This window comes from Coregonus clupeaformis, chromosome 26 (assembly GCF_020615455.1).
Source record: "Coregonus clupeaformis isolate EN_2021a chromosome 26, ASM2061545v1, whole genome shotgun sequence".
Lineage (NCBI taxonomy): Eukaryota > Metazoa > Chordata > Actinopteri > Salmoniformes > Salmonidae > Coregonus > Coregonus clupeaformis.
The window spans coordinates 14,805,943-14,830,997 of record NC_059217.1 but is presented as its reverse complement, the minus strand read 5'-3'; the positions used below and the strand labels follow the sequence as shown (position 1 = coordinate 14,830,997).

The 25,055-nt window shown below is 42.5% G+C and overlaps 1 protein-coding gene across 2 annotated transcripts in view; it reads left to right on the top strand.

The window, feature by feature from the left end:
- The window catches only part of LOC121540413 (DENN domain-containing protein 1B), a 174,256-nt gene that overhangs the window by 116,100 nt on the left and 33,101 nt on the right, over nucleotides 1-25,055 (top strand). For both annotated transcript variants that reach the window (XM_041849264.2, XM_041849263.2), the window contains exons 11-16: nucleotides 269-314; nucleotides 1,211-1,312; nucleotides 11,935-12,060; nucleotides 16,750-16,851; nucleotides 20,984-21,074; nucleotides 21,345-21,385. In XM_041849264.2, the coding sequence (XP_041705198.1) occupies nucleotides 269-314; nucleotides 1,211-1,312; nucleotides 11,935-12,060; nucleotides 16,750-16,851; nucleotides 20,984-21,074; nucleotides 21,345-21,385 (508 nt within the window). The remainder of the gene's footprint in view (nucleotides 1-268; nucleotides 315-1,210; nucleotides 1,313-11,934; nucleotides 12,061-16,749; nucleotides 16,852-20,983; nucleotides 21,075-21,344; nucleotides 21,386-25,055) is intronic.

Genomic DNA, 25,055 nt, shown 5'->3' with positions numbered 1-25,055 from the left:
ACATTTGATAATTATTCTAAAACCTGTTTTCACTTTGTCATTATGGGGTATTGTGTGTAGATGTTTTAAAAATCCATTTTAGAATAAGGCTGTAACGTATCAAAATGTGGAAAAAGGGAAGGGGTCTGAATTCTTTCTGAATGCACTGTGGGTATACATATAACCCGATGGTATATGTGTGTGTGTATATATATATATATTATCCAGTCATTATCATTAATCATTTAGTCCTGACTCAGATCCTCCTTTCAAATGTTCTCCTCCATAGTGCCCCCATGCCATACCTGGTAGGAGTTCATCTCAGTCTGCTAGAGGTAAGTCAAACATTTCAGACACATCATATTATATCTAAATCAGAATCTGATTCTGAATTTAACCTGCTATATTTTATTAATATGTATTATGATTTGGTATCTAGTATTTAAATGTATTTTAACACTGTGGGGTGGATGTGTACAGTCTATAAGTGTAATCAAACAGCTGAGATTGAATTCAATTGTGAAATTCTTAATGGTGCAATATTTACATTGACGTATCCCACTGGAAACAGGAAACACTGGAAAGCTTGTGTGTGTGTCTGTGTGTGCATATCTGTGTGAGTGTGTGTATATGAGAGTCTCCGTATCACAGACTATCACAGACAGAAGTGACAAACTAGAGACCCCCCCACCCCACCCCCCACCCCCACCTGCCTACTGAGCACCATATAAAGAACAGTGTGGTTTGTAGCTATCAGAAAGACTACTGTTGATGCATGAGGCTTTACGCCGCTAGAAAATGTTTTCTGACTTTGAATGTTTGCTGTGTGCTATTTTTCATTTTGGTGTATTTGTCTGTGTGTGTGGAGTAAAGTTGTTTGACTGTAGCTTAAAATGTTACTTGTCAGTCTATTTCAATCTAAAACAGTCTGGCTGTAAGACGAGCATGTGGGTTTGAGGTTATAGAACAGGTCTTTGTGTCTTATTATAATGACCTGTGAAAGTAGCGAGTTCTAGAACAATAAAACATGTAATTGTTCTATTAAAAACACTCTGAGATTAATAAATACGGTCTGTGTTTAAATTTCTGTAACTTTTTTGGGAGGGAGAAATATTTTTTACACCACATTTGTAAAAAAAAAAATGTGCTGGTGTGTGACGAGGGATGTTGTTTCTTTATGATGATTGGTGTGCGTGTGTGTTTAGCTGATGACCTGTGTTTCTCCTCTCAGAGAGTGCGTAGCAGGTCATTAGAGGATGTAGTGATTCTGAATGTGGACACCAACACACTGGAGAGCCCCCAGGATGACCTGCAGAACCTGCCCAGCGACGTGGTGAGCACACACACACACACACACACACACACACACACACACACACACACACACACACACCCTGCCGCAATCTTTCTTATTACACATGCACATATGCAGAGCCTCTTTCACACCTACTCTCTGTCTCCCTTTCTCTCTCTCACACACACTCACACACACGATCTTTGACTTTTACCTACAGTATACACACACTCCTCCATTCACACCGTCCTTCTCTTCTCCCGCTTTCTTTCTCTCATTCACCAACACAAGTAGTACAGTGCATTTGGAAAGTCTTCAGACCCCTTCACTTTTTCCACCTTTTGTTACTTTACAGCCTTATTCTAAAATTGATTAAAGAAAAAAAAAATCCTCATCAATCTACACACAATACCCCATAATGACAAATGGAAAACAGGTTTTTAGACATTTTTGCAAATGTATTAAAAATGTAAAACAGATACCTTATTTACGTAAGTATTCAGACCCTTTGCTATGAGACTCGAAATTGAGCTCAGGTGCATCCTGTTTCGATTGATCATCCTTGATGTTTCTGCAACTTGATTGGAGTCCACCTGTGGTAAATTAAATTGATTGGACATGATTTGGAAAGGCACACACCTGTCTATATAAGGTCCCAGAGTTGACAGTGCATGTCAGAGCAAACACCAAACGATGAAGTCGAAGGAATTGTCCGTAGAGCTCAGAGGCAGGATTGTGTCGAAGCATTGAAGGTCCCCAAGAACACAGTGGCCTCCATCATTCTTAAATGGAAGAAGTTTGGAACCCCCAAGACTCTTCCTAGAGCTGGCCACCCGGCCAAACTGAGCAATCGGGGGAGAAGGGCCTTGGTCAGGGAGGTGACCAAGAACCCGATGGTCACTGACAGAGCTCCAGAGTTCCTCTGTGGAGATGGGAGAACCTTCCAGAAGGACAACCATCTCTGCAGCACTCCACCACTCAGGCCTTTATGGTAGAGTGGCCAGACGAAAGCCACTCCTCAGTAAAAGGCACATGACAGCCCGCTTGGAGTTTGCTAAAAGGCACCTAAAGACTCTCAGACCATGAGAAACAAGATTATCTGGTCTGATGAAACTAAGAATGAACTCTTTGGCCTGAATGCCCAGCATCACGTCTGGAGGAAACCTTGCACCATCCCTACGGTGAAGCATGGTGGTGGCAGCATCATGCTGTGGGGATGTTTTTCAGCAGCAGGGACTGGGAGACTAGTCAGGATCGAGGGAAAGGTGAACGAAGCAAGGTATTGAGAGATCCTTGATGAAAACTCCCCAAATACAGGTCATACCCAAGGCTGTAATCGCTGCCGAAGGTGCTTCAACAAAGTACTGAGTAGAGGGTCTGAATATTTATGTAAAAGTGATATTTAAGTTTTTTAGCAAACATTTCTAAAAACCTGTTTTTGCTTTGTCATTATGGGGTATTGTGTGTAGATTGACGAGAAAAAACAAACAATTTAATCAAATTTAGAATAAGGCTGTAACGTAACAAAATGTAGAAAAAGTGAAGGGGTATGAATACTTTCCGAATGCACTGTATATCCATGTCCTCTTAAGGATGTACACACACACACTCTTCCTCACTCACTTGTCTAACCAACCCATTCCCCCCCACCCCCCTGGTCCTTAGCGGCTCTTGTGGGAAATCCTGCGACACACACACGCACACACCGAAATGCAAGCAGCGTTCATCAGCCATCAGATCTTTGGAAACATCTCTCCCCTTCATCTCCCTCCATTCTAATCATTATTCCTCTAAGACTGCTTTTTCTGCCTGCCCAGTGGCACGTCTCCGGGAATGACAGAGCGAGAAAGACTGTGTGTTTGAGAAGGGATGGAGGGCGAGACTGTGGGTTTGTGGATGCAGTGAAAAAGCGGGAAAGAGAGAGGGAGCGAAAGAGAGAGAGAAGTAGGGGGCCAATTACCAGTGGCGTCTCTACAGCCACCTGCCATCTCCATCTCTTTAATTAATGTAGCACTGACACCGGTCAGTGGAACAGGAAACCAGGGTCACACACACACACACGCCTGTCATTCCTCCGTTTGAATCACGCAGGAGGCTGTTTGATTCTTTCCTCTCTATGGGGGATTTAATACTCCTTGTGAGGCAGTGTGTGTGTACTGTACTCATACACACACACGCACGCGCGCGCACACACACACACATTCACACACACAGCCCTAATAGTATACCTATACCTACAGTATGGCTTCCTCTCTCTGACTGTGCAGCAGCCCGCCTCTCTCTCCGTGCCCAGGGACTCCAATCCGAAATTAAACAGCAAACGGAGTCTGTCATAAAAGGGAGCTGGCTCTTTTTGAATCCGACAGGCAACAGAGAAAAGCCTTTGTCTTTGTCGTCTGCTAAATTAAGTGGCGGCTTTGATCCTGGAGCTCGCCATTTCCCTCCGACTAATCACAGAACACACTCTTCATATCACGGCGAATTACACCACCTGAAACAAGATGTGTCACATACTACAGTACAGTACAATCGTATATTTATTACAGCAAATTGGGTTTTATTTTCTCTCTCTCGCTCTCTCTCTCTTTCTCCCCTGCCCCCTCATCGCTAGGGGTGATGTAGATGAATCAGGAAAAGAGCAGGTACTAATTGCAGGGAATTCCAAGTCCTTTGTTAGTTTGCTTGTTAGTTAGAAGGACGTGCCACATGGCATCTGATAATTGCGTTTACATACAGTAGGATGGTTGAGAGGCATTGCTCAGTTCGTCAGAACCCACGGCCGGGGAACTGAAGGCTTAATTAAAGGGGTCTCTTTTAATCTCAGAATAAGAAACTTGCTTGAGATTAACTTTATAGGACTGTTATTGCAAACAAAGTGACGTCTTTATAGAACTGTCATTATAACTTTATACAGCTAGAATTATAATAGACACTTAATTTACCTGTTCTCGCTGACTGTACTGTGGCTTCCTGTTGAATACATCGGCTTGGGACTGCCGGGACAGCATACGCTAAACCTATCAAGAACAGTTCACAGTTAGCATTTAAGAGGAAGAATGTACAGTAATTCAATTGGTACTGTTAATATGAATTTATCAGGAGCATACTGCATTAGTAGATACAGATTAGCAGACCTGATAACCTGCATCTCCTTTCACTTCAGCCTTATCTAACCTGGGATTCAGATAGTGAGAGTTTTCTACTAGTTATCCACACTTTGAAAATCCAATGCCTCTCTCCTTCCATAAAAACCAAGTATATTAAAATAGGTTCAGGGGCAAATTTTTTTTGGTGTTTCAAGTTTTTTTATTTTTATTATAGCAGCTCTCCGATATTTATCGAAAGCTTTTTTGGAGATGTATGTATCTAATTGAGGCTGCGGAGTGACTGTGCATGTGGCGTCCATTACAGCTCCGGCTGACCACTGGCCCTGCTCTGGAGGGGTCAGGGGTCACAGACGTCCTGCATTACCTGGCCCGCTCCCAGACAGGACCCCGCAGCTGCCCTTTAATGGCCATTTCCCCCAATTTCACACATAATATTTTAGATTTATTGACTATTAGAAATGCTACCACGCCAGTAGTGCTTCCGCTTTGCGAAAAAGCAAAAGATTTACAAATAGAGAGAATAATTGGTAAGGGTGAAAAAAAGGATGTGTGTAATCTTCTGAGAATTATTTTTGGTCTTGTGTTTTGAGACGGAGTTGAGTTTCCTGTGTTAATTGTATTTTTGTTCCGAATTTGTCCAGCTACTACGCACTGAGAATGACGTGGTAGTATTTCACATGAATCATTTTTCGATAAATGTTGAATTTTGGCAGTTGTGAAGGCATTTTCTTAAATAAGCTGTTGTCTGTTTTCCTGTTGAGATAATTTTTTTAAAATGAAATTACGTTGCACAAAACATTTACATTTTTCTTGTTGAGTGTTGAAATGTAAATGGAAATATCATGCAGCTGATTTATAATAAAAATCAATTCCCTATCCTTAATCTGTTTGGGATATTAAGCACATTTATAGAATTAAAGAAATCATTTTATAATGTTAAATTACAATATTGTAATGGTGTAATATAATGTTAAAAAGTTCCTTACATTTTGTTGAAGAGAACTATTTGCTCTTAATATGTATTCATTAGTGGCATTGTTTTTGAGTTAAATCATGTTTTGCTAATTTGTGGCATTGGTCTGAAAAGGTTTATAGGTTCTTAAACTCTGGAAAGTTTCAGCCGCTTTTCTACAGATGCTACAAATATAGGTCTCTGAGGTCTATGTGTGTTTTATTAAAATCAACGTGTTGACAAGTGTATAGAATAAGGAATGTGCAATATCAACCACTGTTGTTGTTCTAAAGATCATGGCGCTTTTATTCTTTCTTTCTACCATTCTTTGTGTTTTTGAATTGTTTTGCAGACTTCTCCTACATGGTGATACAGTTATAATTGGTTGGGGTGTAGTGTGGTTATTTACCACGCTAGTCATTAAAAGTATCCAAGAATAGGAAATTAGGCAGACATTAATTCTGAAAACAAACAATGTGCGACTGAATCCCATTTTTATTTGATTATCGAAGACTGGAGGATTTTTTAAATAATGTATTATTCCTTTTGTGTGTTTTACACATTCAAGGTAAGATGTACAAGAACGTCTTTATTTTCAGACGCACCCCTTTCAGATCACAGTATAATTCCCTCTGTTCTCTGTCGCCTCTTGCTTTTTTGACACACTGTTCCTTGCATTTCTACCTTTCCTATATTTGATCATATGTGTTCAATCAATGAGGGGAATTTACCCAGTGCACACCTACTTGTTGTATTTTAAGACTGTGGTTGGAAGTTAACAAATACGGCAGAGGGAGAGGTGTGTGTGTGTGTGTGTGTCTCCAGAGATAACCTGGCACAGGTAATCAAACACAACAGCTTTAATTGGGAGTTCAGCTACAGACGTTCGCAGAAAACAACAACATCATCAGCAGCCAACGCAGCTACACACTCTCACACACACACACACACACACACACACACAGGAATGTACTCTCCTGTCTCACTAATAGTCACACTGAGTCCTGTAGACAGTGAACGATAATCGCTCAAAACGCCAAGCTGACATTTAAATCAGGAGAAAGAGTTCTCTACTTCCATGTTTCTGCTTCGTCAACACTACGCATTAGCCACAGCCACAGCTGCACACTGCATACAGAGCAGGGCCAGGTGTGTATTTCCACTGTGAAACAGCTCCAGGACTTCCCAAACTATAAGCTACCTACCTCAGAGATGGGCTTGTACATTAAGATCAGTATTGAACTGTGCTGCTCCCTCTAGGATTGCTCACTTCTTATTAATGAAGCATAATGAGTTAAAAGAGGGTTAACGCCAGGTAACGGTTTTGATTATGATCTGATGATGACGATTCATATCATGTTATTTTTGGGGGTGGGGGGGCTGTGTGCATGTGTGACTAACAATGGTCTCTTGTTAAATTGCCCTCACTTAGTTTAACTCAATGGACACTCTGTTTCTGCTTCACACTACAAGTCCCAATTTTTACTCTATTCTCTCTCTTTCTCGCTCTCGCTCTCGCTCTCTCACTCTGTCTCTGTGTGTCTCTGTCTCTGTGTGTGTGTTGATGCTCAGGTCCATTCTGTGTTAGAAGTCAACCCAGGGAGCACCAGAGACCAGTTAGTGTTTGAAGTAAAGATGACATTTAGATATGTTTAATTATGTATGCAAAACTCCCAGCTCATCCCGGAGCCTGCTATACAGGGTCAGCCTGACAAAGTAACCCCACTCCAGGGAGTAGCATCTGCCATGAGATATCCCTATTAGTTCAAATGAACACACACACACACACACAGACAAATAGACACACACACACACACATAATCATCCGTTTGATGTGCTTATTTCACTGCGAGTAATGAAATGACGATGGATCTATAATCCTGCTCATATGGGCTGTAGGTAACAGTGTCTTTGTTTGTTTTCCTGTGGGACTTCTAGCTACACATCTCACCAGCAGGAAAGACTGCGCGGGATATTATAACCTACTTAACTTGCCTTCTCTGTCCTCTCATCATATATTAGAGGTTGAGCCTGATGGACTTGGAAGTCATTGTTTTGCTTTGCAACTAGAAGACCGTTAATTAAATAATGATTTTGGATATAAATATACAAGCAATTGAGTGTGTTTGTCTTGAATGACATTGTTATGATGAATTGATTTATATACTAGAAATTGTACTTCAAAAAAATGCAGGACTCTAAGGGTAAGAATAGTTTTATATTGAGTTTTATGTGTCGGATATTATTTTTTTAATTAAAAGTTTGAAATGTGAGTGGAGTGTGTAGTTTTGTGCGTTTGTGTGTGTGTGCATGCGCACACATGTCTTTGTGCATGAGTATATGTGTAACATTTAGGCAGCAGCACATCAAAAGAAAGCGGGAGATTTTCATAACTATTTCTTTTTTCTTTGTAGTTCTTTAATTGCGTCCCCACGGCCTTCTTTCCCTGGACAGAATCTTAACAAAACATTCTTTTTTTGTTAGAAGAGAAAACCCAAACTTTATACCACAGCAGCAGTGTCAGGGTCGTAATTTGGGAGTTTTATATGCGCTGGTGCAAATTTTGTGAGGTGTGATTGATTAGACATTTATTTTCAGAGTTTGAGCCTTAATTGTCATTGCCATCATTAAACGTTTTTTTGTGTCTATTTTTCATTTTAAACACATAGGATATAGATGATACACATTTTCCCACTGTCCAATCACTGATAAATGCTCCGTTATATTTAAGCAAACACTTACCTTTGCTTTACCTTTCTCTACAAAATGCTGCTGGGTTTTAGCTAGGGAGACAAACCATATATGTTTCCACTGCTGTCTAGCTGTAGATAAATAGTGGTAAAATGCTCAGTAACAATTAGCCATGCTGTGCCTTTTTTCGCCAGAGTAAAAGTCGTCAGACCGTCAGTTCCTGTGCAGTAATGTGGTGTGAATGTGTGCTGTGAGACAATGTTAGTTGACGTTAGTTCCCATGTGTTTAGAGGACACTACAGTACCAGCCAAGCCTCGTTATCCCTGACAGCTGGACTAGATCCTCCGCGTCTCGTTATGATGATGAAACTTGTCTTTCTTCTGTTTCTCTATGTAATGTTACTTTACCTGCTGCTAGAGCAGGCAATAGAGGGACAGGCACCAGAGCTGAAATATATGGCACATTTACTGCTTTGGACACTTCTTCATGTTTGTTAGAAAAATTATTGCAGTCCTTGTACGCGTGATATTATTTCGAAGTTATTTCTAGGATATTCTGAAGTGAATCCATTTTGAGTGCTCTGCAAAAAATTCTCCTTTTTAAGCGTATCTTTTTATGGAATGACGGGTTTGTGCATAATTGTGTCTGTGTATATTCGTCATTACATGAACACACACTGGGAGAGGACTTCCAGTTCAATCAGATAAAACTTCAGAATGGTGTTACATGATGTGTGTGTGTGCGTGTGTGCGCCCACGTGTGTGTTGTCTGTATGTGTGAACCACCCCAGCCCACAGCAGAGATCCAATGATCCAATGATTCCCATCTACAGTAGCTAGTCTTATCCTTTACAGAGAGACCGATATCACCAATGCACCTGCTAATTATCATCTCCAGCTGCTGAGTTAAATGGAGATCTGTTCCTGGTCTGACCTGTGACCCCCTGCTCTTTACATCAGCCACTTCAGTCCTTGTTATGGGGAGGCTGGGCCATGGCTTAATGAGCCCCTGTGTCTACCCTGTGTGGCTGCCGGCCTGCCGCTCCTCAGACGCACGCCTTTCATCCACAGCCATCCTCCCTTGATGTAAATTGAAAAGATCACAGCTATGGGGAAAAGACCTATACGGGAAAGGCCTCTGCATAGATTATGACTATCATAACTCAACAGTTTTTTTCTTTCTTTGCGCCTTCCTTTCCTTAGTCTCGCTCTCGCCTTCTCTCTCTCTCTCTCTCTCTCTCTCTCTCTCTCTCTCTCTCTCTCTCTCTCTCTCTCTCTCTCTCTCTCTCTCTCTCTCTCTCTCTCTCTCTCTCTCTCTCTCTCTCTCTCTCTCTCTCTCTCTCTCTCTCTCTCTCTCTCTCTCTCTCCTTCCTTCCCGCTCTCTCTCTACAATGCTATAGTTAATTGGACCCATTGGGGGAGTCAGTCCCTTTGATCTGTTGGCCGTCAGTGTGACTTTACAGTAAAAAATGTCATTGCCAAATAGGGTTATCACCTGTAGAGCAGGGCCTCTGTGACGCCTGCTCACGTCTTGTTAGCCACACTCACACTATAAAAGCTAATTAGTCTGACGGAGACTATTGCTGCTGCAGCATGCCTGGTGAGATGCTACTGCACTAACTAGCCTCCTCTGTCAAACACACACTTATTATTTTCTTCTGTATTTTTTTTTTTAATTGTTTTATGGGATGTGTGGGTTTTGTTTTTATTAGCACATGTTGTGATTGTCGCCTTCTGAGATTATAAAAATAAAACAGTTCCTTTAATAATTTTTAAAAAACTTTTCACTGAACTACCGTAATTTCCCTTCTCAAAACAAATGAAGACACATTTTCAAAATTCTAACTTGTCACTAAAACAATCTCATTCTAATTCTATTCCGAAACAGAACATCTCTTTTTGTCCCTCCCTCTCATTAAAAAGTATTTGTAATCGTTCTCCTCTAAACGGTGATCTCCAGAACTCCGCTAGCAGCAGAATCAACTTCTCCCTGCCTGTCTGGCGGTCTTCAGGGTATCAGCACTCTCCTTATAGACTGACTGACATTCTGTTGTCTTTGATTCTCAAGCTGAAAAAAAAAGACCTTTAATGATTTTGCAGTGGGGGAGAGAGAACAAATCTGCAAACGCACACAAACATGAAATATTAATTTCAGAAACAACTTTACATAAACATACAAGTATTTAGCAAAAATGAGTGAGTGTGGAGATGACAGTTGTTAATTTAGCAGTGATAAACTGCTGTTTGATGCCTGGGAGGGGAGGGAGTGTTCGTGGTGGATGATAGCAGGCAGGACGGGGACACGGTGGAGAGAGAGCGTCAGACTAAACCCTAGGGGTTTAGTGAGACTTTGTTAACACTCTGCTTCTCTTCCCTCTAGTTTCTAACTGCTAACTCAACTCAAACAGAAGTCAGCGTTTCTCCTAATATTACAAACAGTATTGTTACTGTAGGTGTTCCTTGATTGTTTTGGTCTGGTCTCTTGAGGGTGTTAAAATGGAATTGTTGAATGGTTGAAAATGTAATGACATCTTGCTTTACATTACGTGATGTATGCCTATGGATTCACAGGGTAATCAATAGGTACAGTTCTTAGACTGCTAAACATTTCATCAAAAGTTGAACAACAACGTGGGCGTTATACACTGAGTGTACAAAACATTAGGAACACCCCCTTTTGCCCTCAGAACAGCCTCAATTCGTCGGAGCATGGACTCTAGGTGTCGAAAGCGTTCCACATGGATGCTGGCCCATGTTGACTAATGCTTCCCACAGTTGTCAAGTTGGCTAGATGTTCTTTGGGTGGTGGACCATTCTTGATACACAGAAAACTGTTGAGGGTGAAAAACCTAGCAGAGTTTCAGTTCTTGACACTCAAACCGGTGCACCTGGCACCTACTACCATCCCCGTTCAAAGGCAATTAAATATTTTTCCCTCTGAATGGCACACGTACACAATCCATGTCTCAATTGTCTCAAGGCTTATAAATTATTCTTTATCCTGTCTCCTCCCCTTTATCTACATTGAAGTGGATTTAAAAAGTGACATCAATATGGGATCATAGCTTTCACCTGGATTCACCGCTTCAGTCTGTCATGGAAAGAGCAGGTGTTCCTAATGTTTTGTACACTGTATATTGTATACAACCAAGGGACAGTGTATATTTTGTGATTATGTTCAAGACAGACAGGGAGATGTACTATACAGTCCTCTTTCAGACAGACAGACTTCAGAACAGGTGAGGAGGCTCTTGACACCTTCCTTAGACGTTCCAATGGACTGCATGGGGGGCATCTTTTGTCCTCCTATAATAAGCAGCTGCACGCTGCTGCTCTCCTGTAGGCCTACTGTACTGTTCTCTACTGTGAGAGAGAGAGAGAGAGAGAGAGAGGCTTCTTCGTGTCAAGAGACCTTTACAGGATAGTACAGGGAGGAAAAGAAGTAGAGAGTGGGAGAGAGAACGAGGCAACTGTGGATTTTCTTTCACAGTCCTTCTTTACTCCCTTCCCCTTCCTCTCCTCCCCATCTCCCCCATCCTCTGCTCAATTAACAGAGCAGCAGGTGCTCTCTGCAGGTGCTCTCTGTAGCACAACAGATAAGCTTTTTTTATTTATTTCTTGGGGATGACCTGTAAATGTGACACTTCACACCCAGAATGGCTCTCCTGTTCCAGCTACCAATTTCACAGGTGTTAATTTAACTTTCCCCTCTCTTTCCACTCTTTTTCTCATTCCATTCCCTCCCTCTCTCACTCCCCTCCCTCTCTCTCTTTCTCTCTCTCTCTCTCTCTCCACCCTCATTCTCTCTCCTCCTATCTCGATCTGTCTCTCCACCCTCTCTCCATCCCCTCCCCCTCTCTCGCTTGCTTGCTCTCTCTGTCTCTCTCTCCCTTTGTCTCTCGCTCTCTCAGGTCCACTCTCTGAAGAGTAAGCTAAAGAAGCAGTCGACAGCAACAGGAAGCGGAGTAGCAAGGGCCTTCCTCCGGGCTCAGGCTGCCCTGTTTGGATCCTACCGAGACGCCCTCCGATACAAACCTGTAAGAGCCTACCCCTAACCCTTACCTAACCCTTATCCTCAGATACAAACCTGTAAGAACCTAACCCTAGCCCTTAGAGCAGGGTTTCCCAAACTCGGTCCTGGGGCCCCCCCTGAAAGCAGGTTTAGTTTTTTGCCCTAGCACTACACAGCTGATTCAGATAATCAATTAATCATTAAGCTTTGATTATTTCAATCAGCTGTGTAGTGTTAGGTCAAAAACCAAAACGTGCACCCCTTGGGGTCCCGAGGACCGTGTTCGGGAAATGCTGCCTTAGATAAGAACCTACCCCTAACCCTTACCCTCTGATACAAACCTGTAAGAAGGTTCTCCTAACCACAACCCTCAGGTACAAACATGTAAGAACTCGCTTCGACGTAATCATTATACCCCTAACCCCTACCCTCAAGTTTGTTTTCAGTTTGTGAAAGGAAAATTTGTTTTTGAACAGTGAGTGAAGGTATGTTTTGAGTTTTGAAGAGGGTCTGAAACACTGACATGTGTTACCTTTACAGGAGGGGTCAGGACATTCTCATTGAAGATCTCTTTTAGCCACTTCTCAGTATCATCCTTCCCCTCTCTAGTCTAAACCCCAGAACATTTCTCTCTCGCTCTGCCTCTCAATTCCAAGTTACTCCAGTTGGGAGCAGAACAAGCCATGTACTGTTTGTCAAATAGCATAGCTTTTGTTCATAGGCTTTAAGTGTAATTGGGTCCCAGAGAGGGGATCCATAATTGATACCTCTGTGTTGTCGGTCTGTGTATACAGACAGTAGCATGAACACACTGCCTGACTCCCTTCAGACACAAACATTTAAAGCAGAGCGAGCGAGGAGCGTGTGTGTGCTGTGAGGTCCACACAACATACCATCTCCCTAGTCCCCATAGGATCTGGATAAAAGCCTATGATTCCATATACTAAATAGCTAGCTAGTATTAAAAAAAAATTGCATAAAAAACAAACATATGTTTTACAGTGACTGCATTCAGCTACAGTTATCTTCCATGCTCGCATACGGACACACACACACACACATTCTGAGCCACCCGTTTGACTGAATCATGTGTTTTTGGAGCCCATATGCTTTCACAGATGAGGTGGTGTGTGTGTGTTGGTGTTGCACGGTATACCGAAACTTCAATACTTTTTCAATACTAGAATATGAAAAAAGTTCGGTACTAGAATTATTGTTACATTCGGTACTTCTGTCAGATGTGTCTCATGTATTAAGCCTGTCTATCAGCATAGCCAACCCCCTTATTATAGTGTGCACCCTGCCTGCTCCATTTACTCATTGCTAGCCTGCACTGGGAGTCTGGGCTGTATCATGTTAGCTCCCCACTCATTCTGCACAGAAGTTAACACACTTGAATAATGCGACACGGCATGTAGAAATGTTGAAACGGTTAATTACTGTTCGCAAAACAATGTCCATATAGGCTAGAACACTTTACAATGCAAGAAGATACCAGTAGCTTCTAGCTTTATTGTAGGCTAACTTTCCTTGCTAGCTTACAGCTGAAGCTAACATCAATTCACTACCCTAGTACCATAACGCAAAATATGCTGATTTCAAAGATGATTGCAACTAAAATGTGTTCACTCAGGGGCGTACTTAGAGTCCAGACTGAGCCGCTGTAAAGACATGTAGTTTAACTGTAAAAATGTATTACCTTTTAATGTGCCATGAACACAACCAGTTATGTTTTCATCTGAATGTCAAACAAATTACCTTCACACATTCATCCAAAATAATTCCAGCATCCGAAAAGAGCACTGTGTACCCGCCAACTTTCCTTAAATTCGCAATTGGCTGAAACTATCTTTCCTTCAATTCGTAAGGGGCTGAAACTATCTCACTGAAGAAAGCATCCGAGTGAGCGAAACAACGCCCCTCTGTCTGATTATATGTAGCCCATGTACCTGATGTTGTGTGGCCAAAAAGAGGATGACATGCCATACTCTTTTTGGCCAGACCGCATCAGATACATGGGCTACACCATCTGGAGGCTCCTCTGAGGAGGAAGGGGATCACCATCCTACTCAGTGAATTTCATAAAAATTAAAACAGTGAAACATAAAAAAAAAAAAAACATTTTTAGATAAAACAATATTAAATATATTCACATGTCACCAAATGACTGATTCAAACACACTGTTTTGCAATGAAGGTCTACAGTAGCCTCAACAGCACTCTGTAGGGTAGCGTCATGGTGTAGCCGGAGGACAGCAATTTTTCGTCCTCCTCTGGGTACATTGATTTCAATACAAAACCTAAGAGGCTCATGGTTCTCATCCCCTTCCATAAATTTGGACAGTAATTATGGCGAATCCGGAGGACGTCCTCCAACCTATAAATGTATTGCCACCGGGGCCCACCGATGTAACTGCTAAACTGCTTGCTGTACTCTACTGCGTGATTGTACACATGGATTGGATTGTGGCTTTACTAACGCGTTAGTTCTAGGAGCTATGTTGACTTTAACTAATATGGTGACAACAATGTAGGCTGTGTGTAGCGGTTATGGTATGAAGGTTGGGCTTGGAGAGGTTTTTCCACCTGGTCACAGACAGCTGTTGTGTTGTGCACTGAAGTCCACAAGCAAAGGGTAAATGTGAGAGGAGGAGAGCGCGTAGATGTGATGATACTGTGTGTACGGGTGCTCAGGGGTGTATTAATTCCGCTAATTCTGTTGCAAAACGTTTCTTAAACAGACAAACGAAACGGGGATGGACCTACCTGAATTTGTCCAATAGAAACTCTTGTTTTGGACTAATGATGACACCCTAAATCAGCTAGATGCAGGCAAGAGTGTGCAAGGCAGGATTGAATGTGTCACTGTCTGTCACCTTGATTACTCCAATTTGTCTCTCGACCTGTGCACAGCACCTAGGTTATAAACGTTCATTTGTAGGCTAAGTTGTAGCAACCTCATGATGGGTATAGGACAAATTCGAGTGTCATGTAGTAGCTTAAACCTATCGATGTTACGTTGAGCTGGGTGAATGGAATATGAATGACAGTCATCCAATATGCTGTAATAGAAATAAGGCCATGCACATAAAAAATGAAAATAACATCCTCCATAATCTTAAACGGCACTGACCGCCACTGGGCTACACATGCATGTCCTCTGCCTCGACGACGATGGCAGCCTTATCAGCAGCACCAGTCCTTTTACTAAATAAATGCGTTAACTTAGGATATGTTTCTGTTCAAATTAAATCTTTCTTTTATTTTCTCTGCCCCGCTCTGACAGCGCCTCATTGCTGTAGCATAGTTTTAATGAAAGTCACGTTTTCAATCATATCGCGTGAAACAGGGAGGAATAGTCCATTATTATGAACCAATCCGTGGGTGATTAATGACATTTGTTTCTACTATTATGAGGGAAAAAATGTTTATTAATAATAATATTGATATGAAATATATGAATGGAAATCAATTATTGAGCTGTTATGAATTATTATTCGGCTGTATGAATTCATAAACTTTTTTGGAGGCCTTTTTTGTCAACAATGTGGCCTCATTTACAGTAGCCAGGCAGTGTGCCCTCTGTGATCCAGCTAATGATTAGCACATTGGGGTGAACCATGCAGAGGAGCAACCCCACGCTTCAGCCATGTAGCCACAGATGCTGCATCAGACAGGTGATGATGGTTATTGCTAAAATAGCACACCTGCCTGGTAATATGGACCATGTACTTTTCATCAATTTGTTATTGGGCTCATTTCTGGAGGGGAATATTCCATTTTAAACGGTTTAATATAGGCTATACAGTATCATCATCATTGAGAGGTGGGATGGTTTTATTCTGGTTTTCCAAACAATCGGTGTAAATATCTTGTTTTATGGTTGGCTATAATAGAAGGTACTTGCCCGGACTGCAAATGAAACATGAAATCACCCACGACTGAAATTCTCCATGCATAACTTGCTTTCCTGTGGTCTTGGACGGGGCCAATAATATTCTCATTCGGGCCAGTAGTTTCACTTGGGGGGGGCTGCATCATTTGTGGGGGAAGACATGTTTACGGTTACCTTGTTAGAATAGAATCGTTCTTTTTTAGTCCATCTGCAGAGAAAGACATTCTTCTGTTCCTATTCTTTCAGAATAACTATTCCATGTCTGAATTAAAGTAGCTAATTACAGAACTATAAACTAATCGTGATGTAATATATAGCATTAACCCCCCAACACTAAAATAAGGCCAGACCTATATTGTAGTGAACATGTCCTGGTGTGTTCAAAGCCTCAAACACTAGCCTGGTTCACCACAATAATTAAAAATTAACTGTAGAAAAATATACATTTGCAAATTAGGTTAATTATACGAAAACATGCATGTAGAACCACTGCAGGCTCCTTTTGATTGGCTGGGATGTTGTCATCCAATGTCTGTGGCTCTCAGCTAATTATAATGATGTAAGAGAGTGTAACAGGAGAGACTGAATTACCTAGTTACTAAAGTTACTAAGGTTTGGGTGGCAGAAAATATATAAGTAGTATACAGTAGAAATGTATCGTCAACCTCTTAATTTCTCTTGTCCTTTATCAGATCAGTAATGTGACATTTTAAAAGCATTCCGCCACAGAATACGAAGTGTAAATATCTGTAAATGTTATCTGGTTCTAAATGTATGGTTCTGATCTTCCTCTCTCCTCCGCTTCCTGTTTATGATCAGGGGGAACCAGTCATGTTCTGCGAGGAGAGCTTTGTGGCTCACCGCTCCAGCACCATGAGCAACTTCTTGGAGATGGCTGTCAACCTGCAGCTCTTCAAACAGGTAACACTGCAGTGTGTGTGCCTGCGTGCGTGCATGCGTGTGTGAGGCCCACTATTCCAGAACCATGAGAAAATTCCTACCTAATAACTGAAAGATAGTAGGAGCTATTTAAGCCTTTGATTAAACTGAAAGCTCTTTCAATCCTCGCTCTCCTTTAAACCAATCAAACCAACACCCACAGACAAAAATGCACCTAGGATAACTTCCTTCCCTTAATTAGGAAAAGTAAACTATTAGTAGAGTAACTTTCAAAGCTCCCACGGTCTTAAAAGCATTCCTTTTCACCCCACCACAGTTAGACTGTTCCTCTCCAGCCTTGATGAGTTGTTTATTTATCCCTAAGAGGGAGCAGAGAGCTTCTTAATCAGCTATTTTATTTGCGCTCTCTCTCTCGCTCTGTCTCTCTCCCCCTCACTTCCCCCTTTCTGCTCCTGTCTGTGTGGTAGCGTAGGGAGAGGGAGTGTTAGGATGCGGCGGTTATCTCTGTCCTCTCTAGCGTGGCGAAGGAGAGCGTTTATCTCTTCTCCTGCTCCCTGTTAAAGTGAGAGAGGCCAGCGGTCCGCCGACTCTGCTCTGGCCATGACCCACATCCGCTCACTGAGAAACACAAACACACATCTGCTGACAAACAGCCTTTCCCGACCCATCCCCAGCCCCATCTCCATCCCGGTCCATTCAGTACAGAACAAGTGGAGGAGAGCTGCCAAGAGAATGCGAGGGAAAGGCTTTCAACGATAACCTGCTTTTTTTATCAACCCCTCAGCCCCTACACACACACTGACTGAAAACACACACTCCTTCTTCTAAAGTGGATGGGTTCAGGACACTGCTTGGTAGATGCAGTGGTTCAGTGGAGACTGGCTCAGTGAAGCTTCCCCCTCCTATAGACAGAGAGAGCAGCCTCACACATAGACCCCTTTTAACACAGGCGGGGCAGGAGCACTGACCATTTACTGGATCAGCCACAACAACTCTGTCTCTCCGCATAATACCAATCACATATCAATCAGATCATTCTCAAAGTAGGACTCCATTTCGGGGAGAATCCAAGTGGAGAAGCTAGAGAGCGTTAGGTTTCCTCTCCTCCACATATAAACTCTGTGTGAATGTGATGGTGATGGGATGTTGTGTGTGGATGTCAGAGTTGCCGTGTAAGGTCCTACAGGCAGTTAACCCCCATGTTCTAGAACATCTTCCAGAGATCTGGAACCCCTTCCACAGTAATCTAGAACACTGCAGTGAGGATTCCAATGTCTGGCCCACAGATGGCCTGCTCGCCTCGTTTTACTGTGTACATGCAGCAGTACAGGTGGACGCCAGATTACTCCCAACATTACTCACCTCACAGCTATAGAATGACTGACACTCTATGATAATCATATACAGTGGGGAGAACAAGTATTTGATACACTGCCAATTTTGCAGGTTTTCCTACTTTCAAAGCATGTAGAGGTCTGTAATTTTTATCATAGGTACACTTTAACTGTGAGAGACGGAATCTAAAACAAAAATCTAGAAAATCACATTGTACGATTTTTAAGTAATTAATTTGCATTTTATTGCATGACATAAGTATTTGATCACCTACCAACCAGTAAGAATTCCGGCTCTCACAGACCTGTTAGTTTTTCTTTAAGAAGCCCTCCTGTTCTCCACTCATTACCTGTATTAACTGCACCTGTTTGAACTCGTTACCTTTATAAAAGACACCTGTCCACACACTCAATCAAACAGACTCCAACCTCTCCACAATGGCCAAGACCAGAGAGCTGTGTAAGGACATCAGGGATACAATTGTAGACCTGCACGAGGCTGGGATGGGCTACAAGACAATAGGCAAGCAGCTTGGTGAGAAGGAAACAACTGTTGGCGCATTTATTAGAAAATGGAAGAAGTTCAAGATGATGGTCAATCACCCGCGGTCTGGGGCTCCATGCAAGATCTCACCTCGTGGGGCATCAATGATCATGAGGAAGGTGAGGGATCAGCCCAGAACTACACAGCAGGACCTGGTCAATGACCTGAAGAGAGCTGGGACCACAGTCTCAAAGAAAACCATTAGTAACACATTACGCCGTCATGGATTAAAATCCTGCAGCGCACACAAGGTCCCCCTGCTCAAGCCAGCGCATGTCCAGGCCCGTCTGAAGTTTGCCAATGACCATCTGGATGATCCAGAGGAGGAATGGGAGAAGGTAATGTGGTCTGATGAGACAAAAATATAGCTTTTTGGTCTAAACTCCACTCGCCGTGTTTGGAGGAAGAAGAAGGATGAGTACAACCCCAAGAACACCATCCCAACCGTGAAGCATGTTGGTGGAAACATCATTCTTTGGGGATGCTTTTCTGCAAAGGGGACAGGACGACTGCACCGTATTGAGGGGAGGATGGATGGGGCCATGTATCGCGAGATCTTGGCCAACAACCTCCTTCCCTCAGTAAGAGCATTGAAGATGGGTCGTGGCTGGGTCTTCCAGCATGACAACGACCCGAAACACACAGCCAGGGCAACTAAGGAGTGGCTCCATAAGAAGCATCTCAAGGTCCTGGAGTGGCCTAGCCAGTCTCCAGACCTGAACCCAATAGAAAATCTTTGGAGGGAGCTGAAAGTCCTTATTGCCCAGCGACAGCCCCGAAACCTGAAGGATCTGGAGAAGGTCTGTATGGAGGAGTGGGCCAAAATCCCTGCTGCAGTGTGTGCAAACCTGGTCAAGACCTACAGGCGATTGCTGTACAATTCAGCCGTTTGATTCATCAGACAACTCTTTTGGGTTGTCTCGTTTTTTCTTAATAAAAACAATAATTTTAAGTATAAAAAAAAAAAAAAATCAACACAGTTAACCTGATTGATATTCATGGCCGTGAATACTATCTTCTGTCCAGTTACAAGTCTCTTTTGATGGTTGAAACCTGCAGTGTCATCTCTCATTAGCAAGATTATGATGATGAAGTTCCCCTCCGTCCTACAGGAGAGGAAAGCCTGGTGCTAGGTAGCTAGTTAGCCTAGCGCTCCACTGAGAGATATGCCCGAACCCATTCCTAAATATAGACAGACAGCTACCCACTGTTTCTAGATGCAGTCTTTGAAATACAGTGAGCTGGGTGGACATAGCTCTAAAATAAAATGTCTATTTAACCCTTATTTGACCAGAGGCTGTATGTATCGAGCTTCTCAGAGTAGGAAGGCTGATTTAGGATCAGTGTTGCCTTTTAGATCATAATGATCTTTTAGATCGTAGAACACTTTCTCGTTTACAGAAACAACCCACAGTCACATGTTGGTCAGATCTCCCCGCCCCTCTTGAGCTGAGCTGGAACCAGTCGGTTATGAACCAGGATCAGTTCTTATCACGGCCCTGTGATGATAGATAACAGGACTTTTATGTTTTATGACTTTATCATTTTTTGGTTGGTCATTGGTTGTACAATCTCTCTAGTTGTTTTTAAAGAGAAATGTCTGAGGAATGCTTTTATTTTTGCTCAATATTTATAGCTGAAGCTCAGGGGTGTGTGTGTGCCTGTGTGCACGTACATATGTTTGTTTGTGTGTGTGTGTGTGTGTGTGCGTGCGTACATTTGTTTGTGTCTTTGTGCCAATGCCTGTGTCTGCCTACATGTGTCTGTGAGTGACATGTAACGTCTGGGCTGATAATGAACATATTTATGGGAAGCGTTTTATAAGCTCCATGTGACAAAGGGAGGAAATGAATGTTCCTGGTGCATCAGTCACCAGTTCTGCATTCCAAATGGCACCCTATTCCCTACATAGTACACTACTTTTGACCAGGCCCTGGTCAAAAGTAGAGCACTATGTAGGGAATAGGGTGCCGTTTGGGATTCATCCCTGGCCTCACCATGCGGTCTCCCAGCCAGGCCTAACCCTAACCAGGCAGCATGGCCGTCTGCTGCCCTAATCCTCAAAACCTGCTTCACATTACCCACCCGATCCCTAAACTCATTTCATCTAGAGACACGTCTGGAACAGGTAGGGTTAAACACACTTGCCCAGTTGGGTGTCTTTTTTTCCCCCTGTCGTCTGGCCTCCCTCTCTGTCCCTCCTTTTCTCCCTTTTCCCCTCACTCTCCCTCCCTCCCTACCATCTGTAATGCTGTGTTGTAATTTATGGTTGCAGTTTATTGACGGCCGGCTGGCCAAGCTGAACGCAGGCCGAGGCTTCACTGACCTGTTCGAAGAGGAGATCACTGAGGGAGGCTTCTGTGGAAGTGAGTGGCACTAACATCCTATAAGATTCATCTTACAACGAATCATTTTACTCAAACATAATTTTGCCTTTTTAATTTCTTATTTAACTTTTATTTAACCAAGTAGTCCGATTGAGGTCAGACAACCTCTTTCCCAAGAGAGACCAGGTCCTATACGTTTGATACAGTCGCACAAAATGTGTGTCATCATTGAGTTCATGTCATCACTGTGTCTGATCAGTCGCTTTCACGTCTCTGTCATTCATTGTGTGTGCCTTTGCTGTTTTACAGGTAATTCCAGGTCTTATCAACAGTGGGTGCACACAGTCAAGGTATGCAAAGATATTATACAAATACAATGAATTGAGTGTATTCTATATCTTCTCATGTTAGAGTAATTGACAGATGTATGACTCTGTAAGTTCTTGTGTAGTCTTTGGAGTGGAGCGTGCTGAATGTAAGTGTGTGTGTACATGTGTGTGCGGTTGGCCTTGTGAATCTGTGCATACTTACAGTAGGACAATTGCGACGGGGAGAAAGAAAGAGGGAGACATAGAGGGAAAGTGAGAGAGGGAGAAATGGAAAGAAAGAGAGAGTCTGTAGTGATTTGACGAGATGTCTCCCTGACTGACATGTTGATCTCTCAGGAACCACAAGACAAGTGTTCCTCCATCAAACCTACCAAACAGAGATCACCCCCCCCCCTCTCTCCCACCTCTCTCTCTCTATCACTCTCTCCCCCGTCAACCATACAGCAGCTCTGAATTAGTCCTCTAGAGTTATTTTCAAAGGCTTGTTAAAGTTCACATCTTATGACTGACACGGATCTATAAGAGCAGACTTTCACCTCGGCCCCTCTCTACTCTTCTCCACACATCTCCTTTTCTCTGTCGGCTCCAAACTCTAAACTGGCTGGCATTTTAAAGAGTTTAGTCGTTTAGTTTGACGCTGTTGCCTTGTGCTCTCTTTGCATTAGACTAGTATGGTGAATGGAGAGAGGGGGTGACAGCGAGAGCGAGAGACAGACTGAGATAGAACATAGGATTTGCTGAGGATAAAAATCCTGACATCAGCAGAGATGTAATTCAGTATGTGATACAATAAGTCATTTAGCTACTGTATCTTGCCTGCTAATGTGGTGTTTAAATATTCACCATCACACTATCTCAGTGTGTATCTCTCAAAGCAAACTGCAGATAATAATAATAATAATAATAATAATATGCCATTTAGCAGACGCTTTTATCCAAAGCGACTTACAGTCATGTGTGCATACATTTTTACGTATGGGTGGTCCCGGGGATCGAACCCACTACCCTGGCATTACAAGCGCCATGCTCTACCAATTGAGCTACAGAGGACCACCAATGTGTTTTATGTGTTAGAGATATGATACATACAGAAAACACGCTATCCGTCCATCGTCCAATGGCTTATGTTTGTATAGTAATTCCAGGTGTCTGTTGGTTTCATTGGAGGCTCCTCAGAGGATGAAGGGTAGGACCATCCTACTTAGTGAATTTCATTAAAAAATATATATTGACACATTAAAGTTATACTTTTTTGATAAGACTATACTAAATATATTCATGTCACCAAATAACTGATTAAAACGCACTGTTTTGCAATGAAGGTCTACAGTAGTCTCAACAGCATCCTCTTGGGTAGCACAATGGTGTAGCCGGAGGACCACTAGCTTCCATCCTCCTCTGGGTACATTGACTTCAATACAAAACCTAGGTGGCTCATGGTTCTCACTCCCTTACACAGACTTCCACAGTAGTTATGACCAATGTTCCCTCTATGCTGCGCACAGAAGAAATATCAGCCAACAGAGAGAAGCACGAGATTGAACTTCACTCAACTGTCTTGAGTTTTCCCTATTAGTTAATACTATCAACGTTTCCCTTTACTCTGGTAATTGTGATCAAATCAACGCAATATTAGCCACTTTCAATGCAACATACCGAAACAAAATGAACTATGCAAGAGATTTTGTTGTAGGCAGAACGCTTCCAGACCAGTGTGGCATAACCAATCAGAGCTGCAGTAGGCCTGTATGCAAATAGACCATTGCCATATATGGATCTGTGCCATTTACTTTGAACTGGACTGTGTTTACAGCATGAGCGGTCGTGAGAAGATGCACTTGTTTTGCGATCAAAGCAAGAGCTGCATGTAGCCATGTGTGCACATTTTGTTCATATCCTTTTCTAGTTAGTGAGTTATTAGCCCAGTTATAGATCATTTGTAGTCAGCAATAGGGGAGTGATTGCTTCCTTCTAGAGCACTAAACGTGTACATTTCTAGACATCTTTGAAAAGCCAGTCAGGTAAGAGCTTTTTTTTGTCTTATTGTACTGGGCTTATTGGGACAGACTTGAATAAGTAGCCAATTGGCAGAGGGTAGCATAATTTGTCTGATTCTCTGTAATAATGGTATGGGAATAATAATGCATTTTATTTTGTAAAGGGGTTTCTTGCATTGAACAACACAACAACATTTTCAGTCACCTCCTTGTCTGAAGGACAAGTGGATGAACAGGTTAATGTCAAGTCTCATTGAACCCCCACATTGGCTGCTACTGTAGGCTGAATGGTAGAACAGCTATTTCCATGTTAAAATGTTATGGGATGCATTTTCTCTGTTGTTTTTGATGGTAGGCCACTCTGGTAGGCCTACATTATACTTTTAAATAGCCACAGTAGCTTACTTGGCCAATGTTAAAACTGTAACTTAAAGCGGGTACAGCCTCAGTGTTCACAGTAAACGTGCGCTGGAAGTTGCACCGAATTTTCACAATGTTCAATTTTGCACTCAGCAGACCTGAAATTAGAGGGAACGTTGGTTATGACGACTTCCGGAGGATGTCCTCCAACCTGTCAGAGCTCTTGCAGTATGAACTGACGTGTTGTCCATCCAATCAAAGTATCAGAGAATGAATCTGGTACTGAAAGCATAAACTACAGCTAGCACTGCAGTGCATGAAGTGTGGTGAGTAGTTGAATCAAAGCGAGAGAAAGACTATAGTTGAACATTTTTTAAAAATTAATTTCTTCAAAACTTTATGAGAAGCAGCAGAGAGAAAGAGAGAGAGAAAGCTACATTTAGTTTAGAAGTTTTTTCTTCTTAGTTTACCTTAGTTTTACTTAGCTAATGCAGCTAATTTAGCTAATGCAGCTAATTTAGCCTACTCTACAACATGACTCAGAGAGGAATTTCTATTTATGTTAGCTGGCTGGCTAAGGCTATCCAACACTGCAACTCTTCCAATTAAGTCAAGTTAGCTTTCGGTTTTATAAATGTATTGCCACCGGGGCCCGCCGGTGTAACTTCTAAACTGCTTGCTGTACACTGTACAGCATGATTGTACACGGATTGGATTGTGGGTTTACTAGTCTTGTGTTGCCGTACCTCCAAAATCACATCTGGAGAATATTGCATTCCAAAAATGGTTTTAATGGTTTGCTGGCTCCCAGCAGCAAGATTTTGATTGGATGTTGCATGTCAAGAACCCTCCCCCCACACGCCCGTAGAAGCGGTGCTGTGTGTTATGTGTGTCACTGTTTTCTGACCGGGTAGTTGTTGCCTATGCTAGTTTTAAGTTTGGCTGACAGTCTGCGATTTATATTTATTGAAATTGAAAGTGGATTAGTCTGGTAAAGTAAAACGTCCCAACACAATCTAAACCACTCTGTGTTGCCATGTTCGCGATTTCTCGCCAAATTTGGCTACTTTGAAAACGATGTCGCGGGTGAAAATGTATTGGCTGCGGGTGCGGGTTTTTGGGCTATTTCTAAGATGTACCGCAGCCGCCATGGCATTTCTCTAGAAATATATATATATATTTCACTGTGACCTGCTGCTGACTGTCAAGCAGTGAGGCTGGCTGCTGCTGAGTGAGTGAGTGGTGGGGAGGGCCGGAGGGAGTGTGTGTGTGATGAGAGAGCACTACAGTTATTGGCTGAGTCACGTGAGCGAGAGGAGAGAGAGCAGCACGCG